The sequence below is a fragment of the Citrus clementina genome, unplaced genomic scaffold (assembly GCF_000493195.1).
Source record: "Citrus clementina cultivar Clemenules unplaced genomic scaffold, Citrus_clementina_v1.0 scaffold_3, whole genome shotgun sequence".
Lineage (NCBI taxonomy): Eukaryota > Viridiplantae > Streptophyta > Magnoliopsida > Sapindales > Rutaceae > Citrus > Citrus x clementina.
In genome coordinates this window covers 38,339,807-38,354,954 of record NW_006262339.1, presented here as the reverse complement: position 1 = coordinate 38,354,954, position 15,148 = coordinate 38,339,807, and the positions used below count along the sequence as shown (strand labels likewise).

Here is a 15,148-nt window from a genome sequence, read left to right as displayed (position 1 = left end):
CAATAAAGTTATGAGTAAAATATGTTTGTAAAATTCGATACCTCCTGATGTAAAAGAAAAATTAGTAAAATTTATAACGCTATAAAACCCCCTCTTTTTACAATGAGTTGAGCTGAAACTGAACTTAAATGCGCCAATTCCCACTGTAGATTAATTTTTAATTTTTTAAAATTAAAAAAGATTTAATAAGTAAAACATGAAAACCAAAGTTTGAAATTTTGTCACGTCTTAAATTAAAAATAGACTAAAAAAGAAAGCATGTTGTCATCAATTGCCCACATCGCCATTTTTTTAATTAAGTAGGAAAAAAAACACTTTATGCTCAAGTTAGAGTTCGTTCGGGCCAAAATTTAATAGAATTTTGGGATAGAATGGATAAACAACAACAAATACACTTCATGGTCATGTTAGAGTTTGTTTGGGCCAAATTTTTAAGGGACTCTTAAGATAAAAAGGAAAATTTGAGGAGGAATTGTTTTGAGCTCAAGTTGAGAATGTGCTATAACTATTAAATTCGGCCTAATTAATTAAATGGATCTTACAAATTTCTAAGTGGAATTTCGGATATTCCAATGGAACAGATTATTAAACTAACGAATGTGCGAAAAATAAATGCTCCTATGGTTGCTGGAAGGGAAAACTTTTGGTGGAACGAAAAATATGAGGGGAAAAGAAGGATAAATGAATGTGTGAATTATAAAAAGAGTTGTAATAAAAATTTATGGAAACATTTATTTTGTTTTCAATTTAAATAAGATAGTTTTGAATTTAAGTAATAAGAGTAAGGATAATTATGAAATTATATTAAAAATATAAAATTGATTACTAAAATTAAATTTTTTTTTAAAAATTCTCTCCTTATTATTCAAAACTATGATAAGGGCTGATTTCATAAGTTTTTTTTTATACTAAAATTAACTTTTAAGTTGTCAAAATTATTTTTAAACATTCAAAAGTAATGTCAAACCGTCATTTTTGACTATTAATTTATAATGCTCACATTAACTTTTTGACTATAGTGTTTCAGTTTCTTTTAAGTCTACTCATCCATGATTAAAGATAAGGAAAGGAAAAAAAAATGAAATTGATAAGTAAGAACCTCATCGGAGCTTCGAAGGCTCTGTTTATATTTGTAAAGCATATTGAGTGCTCATAACGTCATATGTTTTAGAACCAATTTTTTTTTTTTTTTTTTTTTGCACTATGTTTTAGTACCAATTTAGTAAGTCTTTTATGTTATTTTAATTTTTCAATTTTAGTTGAATTTGTCTAAATTATTTGAGTAGCATTTTGATTAGTCTAATTTCTTGTACAATATAGATATATAGAGATGTGAGTTTACATAAACTTTCAATAAAATCATTTCATAATTAATTCATAAATAATGACAGAATCACAAATTACTTATACAAATTAATACAACGTGAAAATTTTGAATACAAAAATTCAATTAATAGAAAAAGTTATATAAATCATGTGGTATTTATTCAATTAATACTTCGATGCCACATATTAAGTTTATAAAAAAAAATTGATGGTTGTTTATCCTTTATTTTATATTTAAAAAGAAAAAACCTCATCTAAGGTACTGATTACTTAGAAATATATTTGTTTTTAAAAAAAAGGGGAAACAAACAAAAGGTGAGCAAAAGAAATCACTGAAGTAAAAGGTGGCCTACATGAGGAAATTGCGAGGAAAGAACAAGTGGATTAATTTCTTCAGTCAGCTTATCTCATTAGCTATTGTCATTCGGTATAGACTTCTAATAAGGCATTAATTTCGTCGGAGCTTCGAAGACTTTTATGTAAACAAATATCTATTAATTTCTTCGGAGATTCGAAGACTTTTATACACACACACACTGAGAGTTCAAAAGATAGAATAAAACCAGTTCTCTGATAGAAGAGAGAGAGGTTGGAGCTTGGAAGGAGAGAGAGAATTAATAAAGCAGGATCTGCAGCTCTTATTCAAACCAGTTCTCTGATAGAAGAGAGAGAGGTTGGAGCTTGGAAGGAGAGAGAGAATTAATAAAGCAGGATCTGCAGCTCTTATTCAATTTTGTCGGCAACCAAGTATTTTAAAGTAAACATTTCGTTTTAATTTTTTATCATTTTGTCATACCTTTAATTGTTTTGTTATTATTATTATTATTGAGTTATAAACACACACACACACTTTAATTTGTTTTGTTAATTGAAACAAAAAAGAGTGAATTTGATGTGGTAACGGGGTATGTTATCTGTTTGTTTTGCAGGCTGTGAATTCAAGTTTTTAACTGGTAACTGCTACTCTACTGGCCATGGAGGTGCGTATGTCTTGCTCTCTACAGATTAATAAAAAAATTAATTGATTAATTATAGAAATAAAAGTAAGTAAACTGAGAATGCTTAATTAAATCTAATCTCAAGTGCGGATTAATTGATATGTTTTGTTTTACCTCTGTACGTCCGTGTATCAGATAATTAAATTGGTAAACTTAATTGATTAATTAAAGTTAATGCAATGAATCCTTATCTTATTTGAGAATTGTTAACTATGTAGGGAGATCCGAATGTAGGAAGCTCATCATCATCAGCTATTAAGAAAAGGAAAAAGCCTTCACCGGTTTGGAATGAGATGATAAAGTACCCAGACGCAGATGGAAAACTGAAGGCCGAATGCAAACATTGTAAGAAGGCGTTTGACGCTGACAGCAAGAAAGGAACCACACATCTCAACAATCATTTACAGAGATGCCCAGCTAATAACAATAAGACAAAAAGTGGATCTGATGGTCGTGATGGGGATGATCAACATCAATCACTGTCCCCATCAATCAAAACAAAAGAGTTAGCCAGTCTTATTAAAGAAAACTCTGTTTTTGATCTGATCAAACACTTCTCTAGTGATCAGGAACGAGATGCTCGTGATGAGGATTTGGATCCATGGGTGTTAAACTGGAGAAAGGATGAAATACTCCAACTCTACCAAGAAAAGAAGGAAAAACTTTGCCAATTTCTTAATAACCTCTCTTGTCGTTTCACTTTACAACTTGTTTGCCGCTACACAGGATGTGTCTTGGAAGTAAACTATATTGATGATAGTTGGGAACGGCAGAGCAAGATTATTAGTTTTTGGCACTGTCCTCGTGATCGTATCAAGAATTTGACAGAAGCAGTGAAACAATCATGTATGGATTGGAAGATCGACACGAATAAATGCTCTCTAGTTCTTTCTCTTCGAATTGATACAGCAGACGGTCTGGATAACGAAATTGGAAAGATGGAAAGTTTGTTTCGTCAACGACGTTCACTTCCTTTTGCCAGGTGCCTACTTAATACCAATGATTTATGGCAATTTGTTTATAGCGTGTTGAAATCCGAAGATTACGTGGGGGATGGGATACGGTCCTTAAAGGAGTGTGCTGCTTATGTGCAAAACAAGTCAACATCAGATAAACTAATTCAGTTGGACGGTGCCGTAAGATTAGCGATTTCCATGCAAATGGTCCTTCTCTCGGGGTTTCTTTTTATTACTTTAGGAATGCAGTGAACTTGAAAGAAGTATTTTCAGCGCTGGAGCAATTCGATTCCGAGTTTAGGTCAATTAATTTAAGTAAACAAAAATGGGATGAGGTAACTGCCACGTACGAGCATTTGAAACTCTTGGAGGATGTTAGTATCAGCATCTCGTGGGAGAGACGTGATATTCCAATAATTGTAGATCTTCCGTACGTGCATAAGATATTAAAGGATCGATGCAACCACACAATTGAAGATTGTCTTTTTTGCCAAAAAGTGATGAAGGGAGCTATTGATCTATTTTTTAGCAAAAATTATTCGGTTAGAGTCATTGCAGTAATTCTTGACCCACGGCTCAAAATGGATGGCGTGCAACTTCATTACAAAAAGATTTATGGCAGGGATGCTGATAGGTACATTGAGAAAGTGGCTAAAGATTTTAGAGACGTTTATGATGCATATGCAGCAACCGACTCCAACAGTTCAAAGTCATATCCAATGCTAGACGCCACTTCATCACCAAAATCAGAACTTGATCTGTATATGAAAGAGCTTAAAATACCAGCAGTCCAACAGTTGGACATACTAGCTTGGTGGCGTGGCAATGCTCCATTCTATCCGACCCTCGCAAGAATGGCTCGTGATTACTTAGCATTAGAAGAACCTTTTAATGATGAGTTTGACGAGGGTGCCTTGATTGACCTGCTGTGCGACATAGACCATATGAATTATAAATTTAAATTTTGTGACTTATCCGAGATAATAACGCCTTTACTATTGTTAAAAGGATTTTTTAATAGCGCTGAAAATTAGCGGTTATTTGTGACTGCGTTTGCATTTGTACAACATTATTCCTATTTGTATTATACATACGGTAAATGTTCTCTACATCATATAGTTTGTAAAATATCTCATTAGTACATCTTTGCTTTTCAATTTTTTTGGCTCAATTTTGACAGATTTTATCCATGATAAATGTGGATAATTCAAATAAACAATATAAATCATTTTGAATTATTTAATTTATGAATGATTAGCAAAAAAAGAAAAAAAGAAAAAGAAAATCATTTTAAAGACAGATAGTTTCCTATATACGTGAAACTTGTAGTTTAAATGGCTAGGGATGGCAATTGTTCCCGTAAACCCGCAAATCCGCCCAAACTCACCCGTCAAAACCCGCCCGCTGTGGGTAATTTTACCCGTTGCGGGCAGGTTTAGTATTATAAACTAAAACTCGCATATGGATGCGGGTGGGTTTGGTATTAACCTTATATCCGATGGATACCCGCATGGATATCTACCAAACCCGCAATATTTTTTCCAAATATTTTTAATTTAATTTTAATCTAAAAATGTATAAAGAAAATAATGTCATTATTCAAATTACCAAATAGTCAAAGGCTCAAAGTTGTGTATGTGTGTATGTGACCCATCTTCCATTCTAAAGTCATAACCTAAAGAAAACTAAAGGCATTTCCCTTTGAATTAATATTTAAAAATATTAATCTTAATTATTATTATAGGCATTGTGTTGGATGGGTGCTTATGGTGGTGAATGAAATGAATATCTTCTCTTGGAGCTTGTTTTAAATGATAATATGAAATGTAATTATTATTTTTAGATACTAATTTGTATTTTTAAAATGAATTTGTGTAATTTATACTTAAATTTGAGAATTTGTGTTGGATTGATGTGGAAATTTTAATTTTTTATTTACATTGTTTAAATATAAAATTGAGTATGTTATATGGAATTTGAGGTTATTATTATAAATTTATATATTAAACATTTGTGATTTTAAATACGGAAACCCGCAAAAAATCTGTCGGGTACCATTGCGGGTTTGGTAATTGTTAAAACCCGCTGCGGGTGGGTTTTTTTAAAAAAATTAAAATCCGTTGCGAGTTGCGGGTGGGTTTAATAATTTAAATTTTGTGCGGGTTTAGATTTAGTAATGGCAAACCCACTGTGGGCGGTGGCCATTGCCATCCTTATAAATGGCTAACAATAAGTTGACTTTGTCTTCTCCCTGCGAACATTTCAGTTTCTGAAATCATCAAATTCATCAATTATCTTCTTCTTAATAGTGTTAGTTTTGCAGAACTGACATATTTAATACTTTTTTTTGGTTAATTTTATTTATAATTAATAGGATTTAATATAATTAATAGAATTTAATCCAATTAGGAAATAGGACCGTCTTTAAGTATTCACAAACTAGTCAGTCACCTTATGTCTCATATCATTGAAAAGCTTCATTTTTTAGTATTTTCAATTTTTCATAATAATACTTGAATTAATAATTTTTTAAAATTACATACAGTTCGAAAAGTAATAATTATCCTACAATAAAGATACTTTTATATAAATTCTATATTTAATAATCTTAATATTAGAGGACTATAATTATAATATTGTCTAACCAGTTCATCAATTTTTTTTTTTTAACAAATCATTAAATTCTTTATCTTTCCATTTAAAAAGAAAATTTAATTATTTAACGATGAAAAATACTTTGCGCTCTTCTATCGGTTGAATTGAATGACTTCTTCCCATTTCACCTGGGTTCCAAACGTGGCCCTGACTTGTCATTTCCTGATGATTTTATTTCATTCTTCTGCTTCTGGCCTTCGGGAATAGCCAGTTTTGTACTAATAAACTAGTCATTTCCCCTTAGCCTATTATTATTCTAAAATACTAATAAACTAGGGCTCCAATAAAAAAAAATCGATTATTTACTAATTAATACTACGCTAAGGTTTCGAGATCAAACTATATATGAAACATGTTACCAAATCAAATTTAAGGATTGGATTGATTAAAAGTTCACGAGTTAGGATTTAGGATCATTTGTAGATTAAATTTAATTATGTAAATTTATGAACATAAATTGAGAAGACAAATTAAATTAATTTTGTAATAAATGAAGAAAATAGATTTTTAAGTCTATTTAATTGAATATTGGTATACTGGGCTAGTGGCTATTGATAACTGCAGGGGCGGATTCATATTGCGGCCTGAGGGGACTCAAGTGATGAAAAAAAATCATTTAAGTTTAGTTAAGTTTTCATTCAGGTCCCCACTAGACTGCACTCTGGCCCCAATATATTTACACTTTCCTCACATCCAAAATTTTGAAATACAAATTTAAAGAATTGGGCTTTGCAAACTTGAATATAGCCCATAAATATTAATATTAATTTAACTGTTAATGGTCCACAAACTCAATAAAATTTGTAAAGATATATCGAAGTCTGATAAATCTTTTAAATTTATTATTGTTTAAAATTAATTTCATAGTATTATTGAATAAGCCCTAAACCAAAGAATATGCTGTCTACACACCTGCTTTATTGGAAAAATATACATAGATTTTTATATTTTATCATATCAAAAAACAATTTGGGAGAAAAAAGGAAAAGTAAATGAAAATAAATCATCTGCGTGCTGCTTAACCAATGTGCTTGTCTTATCATCTTTAGGTTTGCAGCGTGTGCGAGGACATGATTGAAGGGTGGCTATTCCTATTAGGGAGATCCAAATGTAAGACATTAATTTATTTTCTAATTGAAAATTAAAAAAGAGAATCGATTGAAGCCAGCTCAAAAACACACGAAGACAGATATGTTTCCTAAATACATGAACACATGGAAACTTGTAATTTAAATGGCTAACAAAAAGCATATCTTGTCTCTTCCCTGTGGAATATTTTAGTCAAATTCATAAATTATCGATAATAATTATATTTCTAGCAATCGGATTCTTCTTGATGAACTAAGAACTTTATCCGCAAAAATAAATAAATAATCTACACATAAGTTGGAGAACTGACAGATTCTAATACTTTTATCTTTTTTTTTCTTAATTTTATTGATAATCAACATAATCTAATCCAACTAGAACTAATTAACATAGTATTTATCATTACCTAAACTTTCGAGTCAAACAAAGAAATACAAAAGCCTATCATAATTTCAAACCAATTGCACGTAGGAACGAGTGAGAATTGATTTATTTTATTAGTGTTAATGAAAAAGTGGAGAATTTTTGGGTGATTTGTTTTTGCAAGTGATGGTAAGCATGCCTTATTTATAAGATTGAGGGTGTTGACCTTGCAACAACAATCTATGTGAAGGCAGCATAACTACTAGTGATTTGTGGACTTTGTGTCGTTACATCTTCAATAATTGTTTATGCTTTAATCGCAAAAGTATTTTGAGCTACCGAGTTAGGCCAAACAATGAGTTGTACGTGTTAAACATTAATGTCGGTTAATTGATGCATTTAAACACATGATTTCTCTTCTTCTTTTCCTTTTTTCCCACTCTTCAGTATAAAAAACACATCTTTAAAAAAAAAGTTAAAAAATAAAACTCACAACGCACAAGCACACATCTCTGATTAGCCTTGATCCGAATAAAATTCAATCTCTTAAAGATGAATTTACATAAATGGTGATCTTTTCTATACTAATTTTTTTATAACCTTCAGTCATACGTACATTTTTACATAGTACGGTCAAGATTTAATTATCTATATATTCTTATCTAATTACTACCACTCATACCTTTTAAAAATCAGCAAAAACATTAGATGAGCATTGGTCCTTAATCAAGCTATACTTGAAAAAATACTGTACATTTCTTTTCTTTGCCAACGTGTCTCTAAAAGGGATGTTTCATGATCAAGGGCTTTAACGCAATTTCTCCCATATTGAACTTTTAGTCCAATTTTAGGCAGATCTGGGTTTACAGTTGGCCTCATTAATCTAGTGGAGTGTAAGCTGGAGACAATTTGATTACTGAAGTCCAATGAAGCCAACTGTACTCAACTGCTTTGCTTCTGCTCTGTCCCAACTCAGGTGTTTGGTGCGAACCTCAACTAGATTTCTTCTCTGGTACTCTACTGTATTAGTGGAGGTCATGATGGATAATCATTTGAATTTTTCACATTCCAATACTGTAATCCAAAATGTTTGAAAGGATAAATGTATAATATAATGATCATATTATGGTAGGAAATTGCTCAATATAATCAAAAGATTTTTTTTTAAGGATAACTACATACTGCCCCTTGTCTTTCTCATGATTTTAAATCTATGGTGCTAATGAGAGTGAATAAAAGTTTCATTTTCAAACTTATAAATTTAAGTGTTGATGTCTTAACCGGAATTCAGTACAATAATTGTTGACCAAATATTAACATTAAATTGAATTATTTTCTTAATTCAAAATACTTAATTACACAATTCGTATTTTCTTTACCTTTCAGTTCGATTCTTATTTTATGAAAATAAGAACTTCATCACCATTGAATCATTTGATGGTCATTTTCTATTTTCCAAATTAAAAGCTTTTAAGTGTTGATGTCTTAATCGAGAATTCAATACAATAACTGTTGACTGGATGTTAACATTAAATCAAATCATTTTCTTAATGCAAAACTACTTTAATTACATAGTTCATATTGGTCTAGGAAAATGAGAACTTCCCCACCATTGAATCATTGATGGTCATTTTCAAGGGTTCAGCTATGTTGCAACTGTGGTATGGTACCACAATTACTTTCGGCCATTAAATTCAGCTAATGTAATTATATAACTATAGATTCAACGGCTAAAAGTAATTGTGGCACCATATTACAGTTGCAACATAATTTTACCACATTTTCAAGGCCGTCCGAGACTTGACCAAAAAAAATTCCAAGAAGAAATTGACGCAACAAGATACCGACAGCACCACCATTTTATCAAACACCCGCCACGTGTCGGAACTCCACCAATCACGCGGAAGTAGCCGTTAAGAACAATCCAACGGTCGTCATCAGCCGGCCTGATCTTTTGGCGCGTTGCAGTCCCCAACGCCTCTCTTGTTTCAGATCCGTTATCAACGGTCCATTTATTTTAAATGAAAAAGAAGAAATAAAGTAAAGTTGTGACTTGAATAAAATTTAAAAAAAAAAAAATGGACCAAACACGCACCAAACAACAACAATAATAACAACGCGTCTTTTTAAATGATAACAATTATAATAATAAAAGGTCCTACTAGTACTGCAACTATCGTTACAATAATCCCCAATTAAAAAAAAAGAGGTCGTCTATATACTTATTAATTGTACATCATCGAATATTTCATTTTTTTTATGCATTTTAATTTGATATATTGATATGCCATTATGTTCATCGAGTGGGGTTATCTGTAATTCATAAAATACAAACTTATACATCATTGTAAAAAAAAAAATTCAACTGTAAATTACTGTATATTATGTAGAAATCTACATACAAAGATATATTACGCAGTAATTATTTTATGAGGTAGAGATTAAAATCTCTTGAGCTGATATAAAAAAAAAAAATTGAATTTCCAATGTCACTCACGTAGGCGTAATGAAATTTAATTATTAGTTATGTTAACCCAAAAATTAAAAAAAAAAATGATGAAAGTCAAACTAATCACATGTTAACAATCAATACTTGTTGGTACGTATTAGCTATATAGCCTAGCTTAATAATTACACACTCGCTGGATTCTTTTGCACGCATATAACTACTGACTAATACATTGATTGACAACTACACGTGTACATACCTGAAATACCTACCCCTCTCTCTCTCTCTCCTGTTATTATAAATGTTATTATAAATGTTAATTAATCAAATTAACTCACAGTCTGGAATACGCGTAAAATTGATAGACCGGGTCCCCCCACAATTGCCAGCTCTAAAAGGCCATCCACAAACGGAAACAATGATCAATCGAAGTGTTGTTCTTTTTTTTTTTTTAAATTTTGCTGTGATTGTGATAATTTTACAAATTACAAATCTCAAATCCCATGAAATCTTTTTCGTAACGGTTCCATTGTCTATATTAAGCCATACGCTACACACTGTCACCCCCCCACAAATTTCTGAACCATCAATAGCGTCCTCCCCCGCAGCACCCCTAATTTAAGCGTTCATCGTATATCTTGTTCCTCAAATGCGCTTCATTTTGTTGAGAATTTTCCTTCTTTACACTTTCATCCTTCATTTGCTCCCAAAGAAGCTCCGTCGCTTCCTCCCCCGTTCCTGGTTCCCCGCCCCCGCTCTGGGCCCGAGCTTGTCGTCACAGTCCAACACGAACCCGACGCGATCGACAATGGACCAGGCAGAGCTGGACCGGGTTTTCCAAATGTTCGACCACAACGGAGACGGGCGGATATCGAAGAAGGAGCTGAACGACTCGTTGGAGAACCTGGGAATATACATTCCGGACGTGGAGCTGACCCAGATGATCGAGAGGATCGACGTCAACGGAGACGGCTGCGTCGACATCGACGAGTTCGGGGCGCTGTACAAGTCCATCATGGAAGAGAAAGACGAGGAGGAAGACATGAAGGAAGCGTTCAACGTGTTCGACCAGAACGGCGACGGGTTCATCACGTTTGACGAGTTGAAATCCGTGTTGGGGTCCCTGGGGCTCAAGCAAGGCCGGACCGTAGAGGATTGCAAGCGGATGATCATGAAGGTCGACGTGGACGGTGACGGCATGGTTGATTACAAGGAGTTCAAGCAGATGATGAAAGGCGGTGGGTTCAGTGCTTTGACTTGATTCAATTTAGAGAAAGGATTTTGTCTTTTTTTTATTCCATCATAATCAATGAAATCAATTTGTTGCTGTAAATATAAAATTTCCGAAACTTACAATCATACGATTTGGGTGGTGATGATGATGACGACGATGATTGATGATCCGAACGCCGTAATGCCATCGGCTTTCGCCACATGTCAAGGGAGACGTCGTGTCGTGTCGTGTGACGAGTCAGTCGGGTAATATTTACAACTATCTATTGAAATCATGTAATGTATACTACGATATACATATTTTTGAAACAAAATCATTTATAGAAGTTGAATGTATATGCGACGAAATTTTATTAGACAAGTGGACTAGGGAGACATGCAATGCTGGAGTTGCGAACACGTGTCGGATGTCCGTGGTGATGATGATGTTGGTCTTCTGGGTAGGGGCGTGCAGGGGGAAACAATTTACACTTGCAAGAAAAGCGATTTTAATTTTTATATTCTTCATTCATGTAATTTAAGAATTAAGATTATTTGGTTTTATTGTTTTTAGTATTCTTTGCTTTTGTTTTCCACATTGTCATCGTTTCTCTCTATATATTTTTTTTGTTGAGGTTACTGGTGATGTAAATTGATATGGACTACATAAACTAAGGGTTTTGATCAAGACGTTACTCTCCTTATGGAGAACGACGGCCCACGTGGCGAGCTCTCGCCAAAGTTCCTTTCCCATTCGCAATGAGTAGAAGAATTTCCAATGACAAAAAAAAAATGGCAATGTTGTGAGAATTTCGGAAGCATAATTTGGTAATAAACCCAGAACTGCAAATCAAATTGTTTTTCATATCTTTAAATACTAAGAGTCATCGGCCTAATGAAATTTTATCGAATGTATCTAAAAGCTACAAATTATGGTAGTATCACTTGGATACTATTAACATGAACACACTGAATTTGATGGCATTAAATGGAACTTCAAGGAGGAGTCTACAAGTGATGCAGTTAATAAGGGAAAATGTCTTCAAACAACAAAAACCAACCTTAAGGTTGCAGGCAGTCTTATTGATCAACACCAGCATCAACATAAATATCCGAGATTTAGGGACTTTAAGTTGACTCAAGTCTGCTAAAGATCAATGGGCAATCTCTGCTTGTATGGATCACCTTTGCTGCAGTTTGCTAACAGAATTAATTGCCTTGGTGTGTAAGAAAAACTTAACATCAATGGATTAGAGAACCACAAACATTTCCAAAGCTTGCATGCCCAACCGCCCACTGCGATTGAACAGCTTTATACAGACTAACTCTTTTGTTACAGTTTTTGGAAACGAAATCACCTTTGCCACTAACAAGTGCTGAACTCTACTGGAGGAGAAACCCTAGGGACAACCCCAACATGCATTTTTTCAACTGTGGGGTATCTGAAGGTGCATTTGCAGTCAACTCGTGCCAATGGCTACTGATAAATTCAGCTTTACAGAACACCTGACATGGTGGTCTGATGTTCTAATTTTGTTGTCAGGAAATTAGGATTGAATAACCCATTTGCTACAAAAACTTATACTCCTACTTCCACGTTCTGAGAAACTACAACTCATCAAGTTCAATTTCTCTCAAGCTGTTAACAATGTCTTCAACTCTTATAGACATGATCTCAGCATGCTCTTCTAGATCTTTGAGAATCAACCGTAGTTGTTGTTGAATTGCTGCAGATCGCTCTCTTTCACGCTGAAGTTCATTGTAGAGATCCCGTATTTTCTTGTCCTTTTCTTCCTGTATTTTCACGAAAACAAACATTTTTAAATTCAAATGATAATAAAACTGAGTACATAGAACTTTCATTAACAATTCCTACAATAAAGACTTTCAAGATATGCACGAATCTCTTTCTCAGCCAATTGCCATGTGGTATGTAAATTTTGTCATAAGACCTATGTTAGAAGTGCTATGTTAATGGCAGAAGCATGCATTGAAAAGGTAGAGGTACATGCTTTGTAGTAGGGATATCTTACCACAAATTGAGTAAGCACACTTACTTTGTTCAGACTGCTTAGGAATGTGGAACCCATATGACCATTAACCACTTTCCAGCCAATAAGAAAGGGTATTGGTTAAAAATCAATCAAACTTTGTATGCAATCCATATAAATCTAAAGCTAGGTCGTCCCAAGAGCCAAAGACAGAATAAGCTCTGTTAGCAATGGTCTAAACTTCTCCAGAGGATCTTCTAATAAGTTTATGATTAATAATGATGTTCAATTCAAATTTTGCACTCAGACACCTTAACAGTTCCATTAAATAATAAAAGTTAGCTTTTCAAAAAAAAAAAAATTGAAAAAAATAAGATAGTACTAAAAGATAAGAGGTGTAACACCTAGATATTTATAAACAAACAATGCAAATTGATCCATATTACCATTTTATCAAGAAGTAACCCCAGACTTACCTCACTGAGTATATTGACAATTGGAAGCTCCCCAGGGAATTTACAATGAGTCAGCAATTTGTGGTTGTGCTCTCGGACAAATTTGGTAACAGCCCATTTACCTCCATCCCTTGCTGCCAGCCTTATCATCGCTTTGCAGCCTTCTCTGGTAACTGGTCTTGGAGGAAGAACCCTGTCTTTTCTAAGCGCATGCTTCGCAGCACGAAAACCTTCCCTAGAACAAACAAAGTCCCGGCCAATAATAGCCATATTCTTTAGCGAGTGACGGATTCGGTTTGTTCGTATGGTGAAACCTGTACGCTTGGCATATTCGTAATAGAAATCCCTCGCATCTTCTAGTGATGGAAAAGTCATTCCCATGTATGGTTCTAAACTTTCTGAGCTGTCAGCCGTGAATCCTTCCATCGAAGGGATCACCACATTCAATTCATCATTTATAACATCGTGCGAATCGTAATGCTGCAACAGCCCATCTTCTGTGGTATCATGTTCATCAAAGTTTTCCAATGTATCGTTATCCGAGCAGCCTTCACCATCTATAAATTCATGTCCAGCAGAGCAGGCCATTATGATGTTCCTACAGATAGAACGACATCCAAAAATTATTGCCAATTCCCCTAATCATTGCACATTTTGTAGTCATAGAATCTGACATTACCATCGTGCATCTGTATAAGTTCTAAATATTGATAATCCAATAATATCCAAATTTAATAAACACACACTCCCTAATTTATCCCCCATTGCAGTTACATTCACACTGATGCAACAATTCCCAAACAAAGACATGAAATTTTTTGCAGGGTTTTGTTTTGAACATAATTCCAAAAATGCACTTGGTATTAACTTAACATCATCTTTTCATTTCCTTTACAAAATTCACAAGAAACCTAGTTCACCGATAGTGAAAAGATAAATAAATAATAAATAAATTCGACCCCCCCACCAAAAGAAATATTAAAAAAAAAAAACTGAGGCAGAAGCTGAAATTAAAGATATGAAGTGAATAAAAGCAGCTGCAGCTGCAGCTTAGCTGACCTGATTTTGAGCTTCTGAAATTTGAACTGTTTTATGTTACAGTCAGAGCTCGTCACTCGTGAGTAGTGAGTACGGAGAACGAGCTGTCTGAAGGGAGATCCGTGTCAGATCACAGATCTACGAGTTGAGTTTTTGTTCCAGATCGAAGGGTGGGTATGTAGCCACGTGGCCGAACAGACCAACCACCGCGATGCAGGATGACGATAATGAGGGGACGTTCCGTTTACTACTGTTCTGGCTCTGTTTGGTTTATGGGGACATGAATTAGGGGTGTCTTCCGGGAACTAATAATAATATTGTTTTTTTATAGTATTAATAACGTGATCCTGTTATTAATAAATAATTAATAATAAATTATAATAAATATTTTTTATAATTTATTACTTTACGTGTATAGTTAAAATTTATATTTCATTATAAGTGAACTCTAATATAATCATAACCTTAATAATATTATTTAATTTTAATAAATTTCACATTCTTATAAATAATCAATACTGGACTCATTGACAACATATCAGTCACTGTCACGTCTAATAAATTGTGAATCAGATAGAGTTACTTATGTCATTAACCACAGCAGCTGCCACATTCA

At 33.5% G+C, this 15,148-nt stretch overlaps 2 protein-coding genes and 1 pseudogene across 3 annotated transcripts; 2 read left to right on the top strand and 1 right to left on the bottom strand.

Annotated features, from left to right (window-relative positions):
- Window positions 1–2,536: 2,536 nt before the first annotated feature.
- Window positions 2,537–4,370, top strand: LOC112100360 (annotated as a pseudogene).
- Window positions 4,371–10,182: 5,812 nt separating this feature from the next.
- LOC18046487 (calmodulin-like protein 3) lies at window positions 10,183–11,552 on the top strand. Its single transcript, XM_006442961.2, has one exon. The coding sequence runs from the start codon at window positions 10,486–10,488 to the stop codon at window positions 11,095–11,097; it is 612 nt and encodes a 203-aa protein (XP_006443024.1). The 5' UTR covers window positions 10,183–10,485; the 3' UTR covers window positions 11,098–11,552.
- Window positions 11,553–11,943: 391 nt separating this feature from the next.
- On the bottom strand, window positions 11,944–14,684 carry LOC18046486 (protein FAR-RED ELONGATED HYPOCOTYL 3). Of its 2 annotated transcripts, XM_024189084.1 has the most exons (3): window positions 14,554–14,684; window positions 13,516–14,092; window positions 11,944–12,842 (listed from the first exon to the last, which is right to left on the bottom strand). In XM_024189084.1, exons 2-3 carry the CDS (start codon window positions 14,080–14,082, stop codon window positions 12,657–12,659), a joined length of 753 nt encoding a protein of 250 aa, XP_024044852.1. In that variant the 5' UTR covers window positions 14,083–14,092; window positions 14,554–14,684; the 3' UTR covers window positions 11,944–12,656. The 2 variants fall into 2 exon arrangements, with proteins under 2 accessions (XP_024044852.1, XP_024044853.1); XM_024189085.1 differs by lacking the exon at window positions 14,554–14,684 and having other exon boundaries at window positions 13,516–14,127.
- Window positions 14,685–15,148: the final 464 nt, after the last annotated feature.

Coding starts and splice junctions, on each gene's coding strand:
- LOC18046486 (XM_024189084.1), bottom strand. CDS start 14,082: ATGGCCTGCTCTGCTGGACATGAATTTATAGATGGTGAAGGCTGCTCG. Junction 12,843..13,515: donor TTGTCAATATACTCAGTGAG/GTAAGTCTGGGG, acceptor GTGAAAATACAG/GAAGAAAAGGACAAGAAAAT.
- LOC18046487 (XM_006442961.2), top strand. CDS start 10,486: ATGCGCTTCATTTTGTTGAGAATTTTCCTTCTTTACACTTTCATCCTT.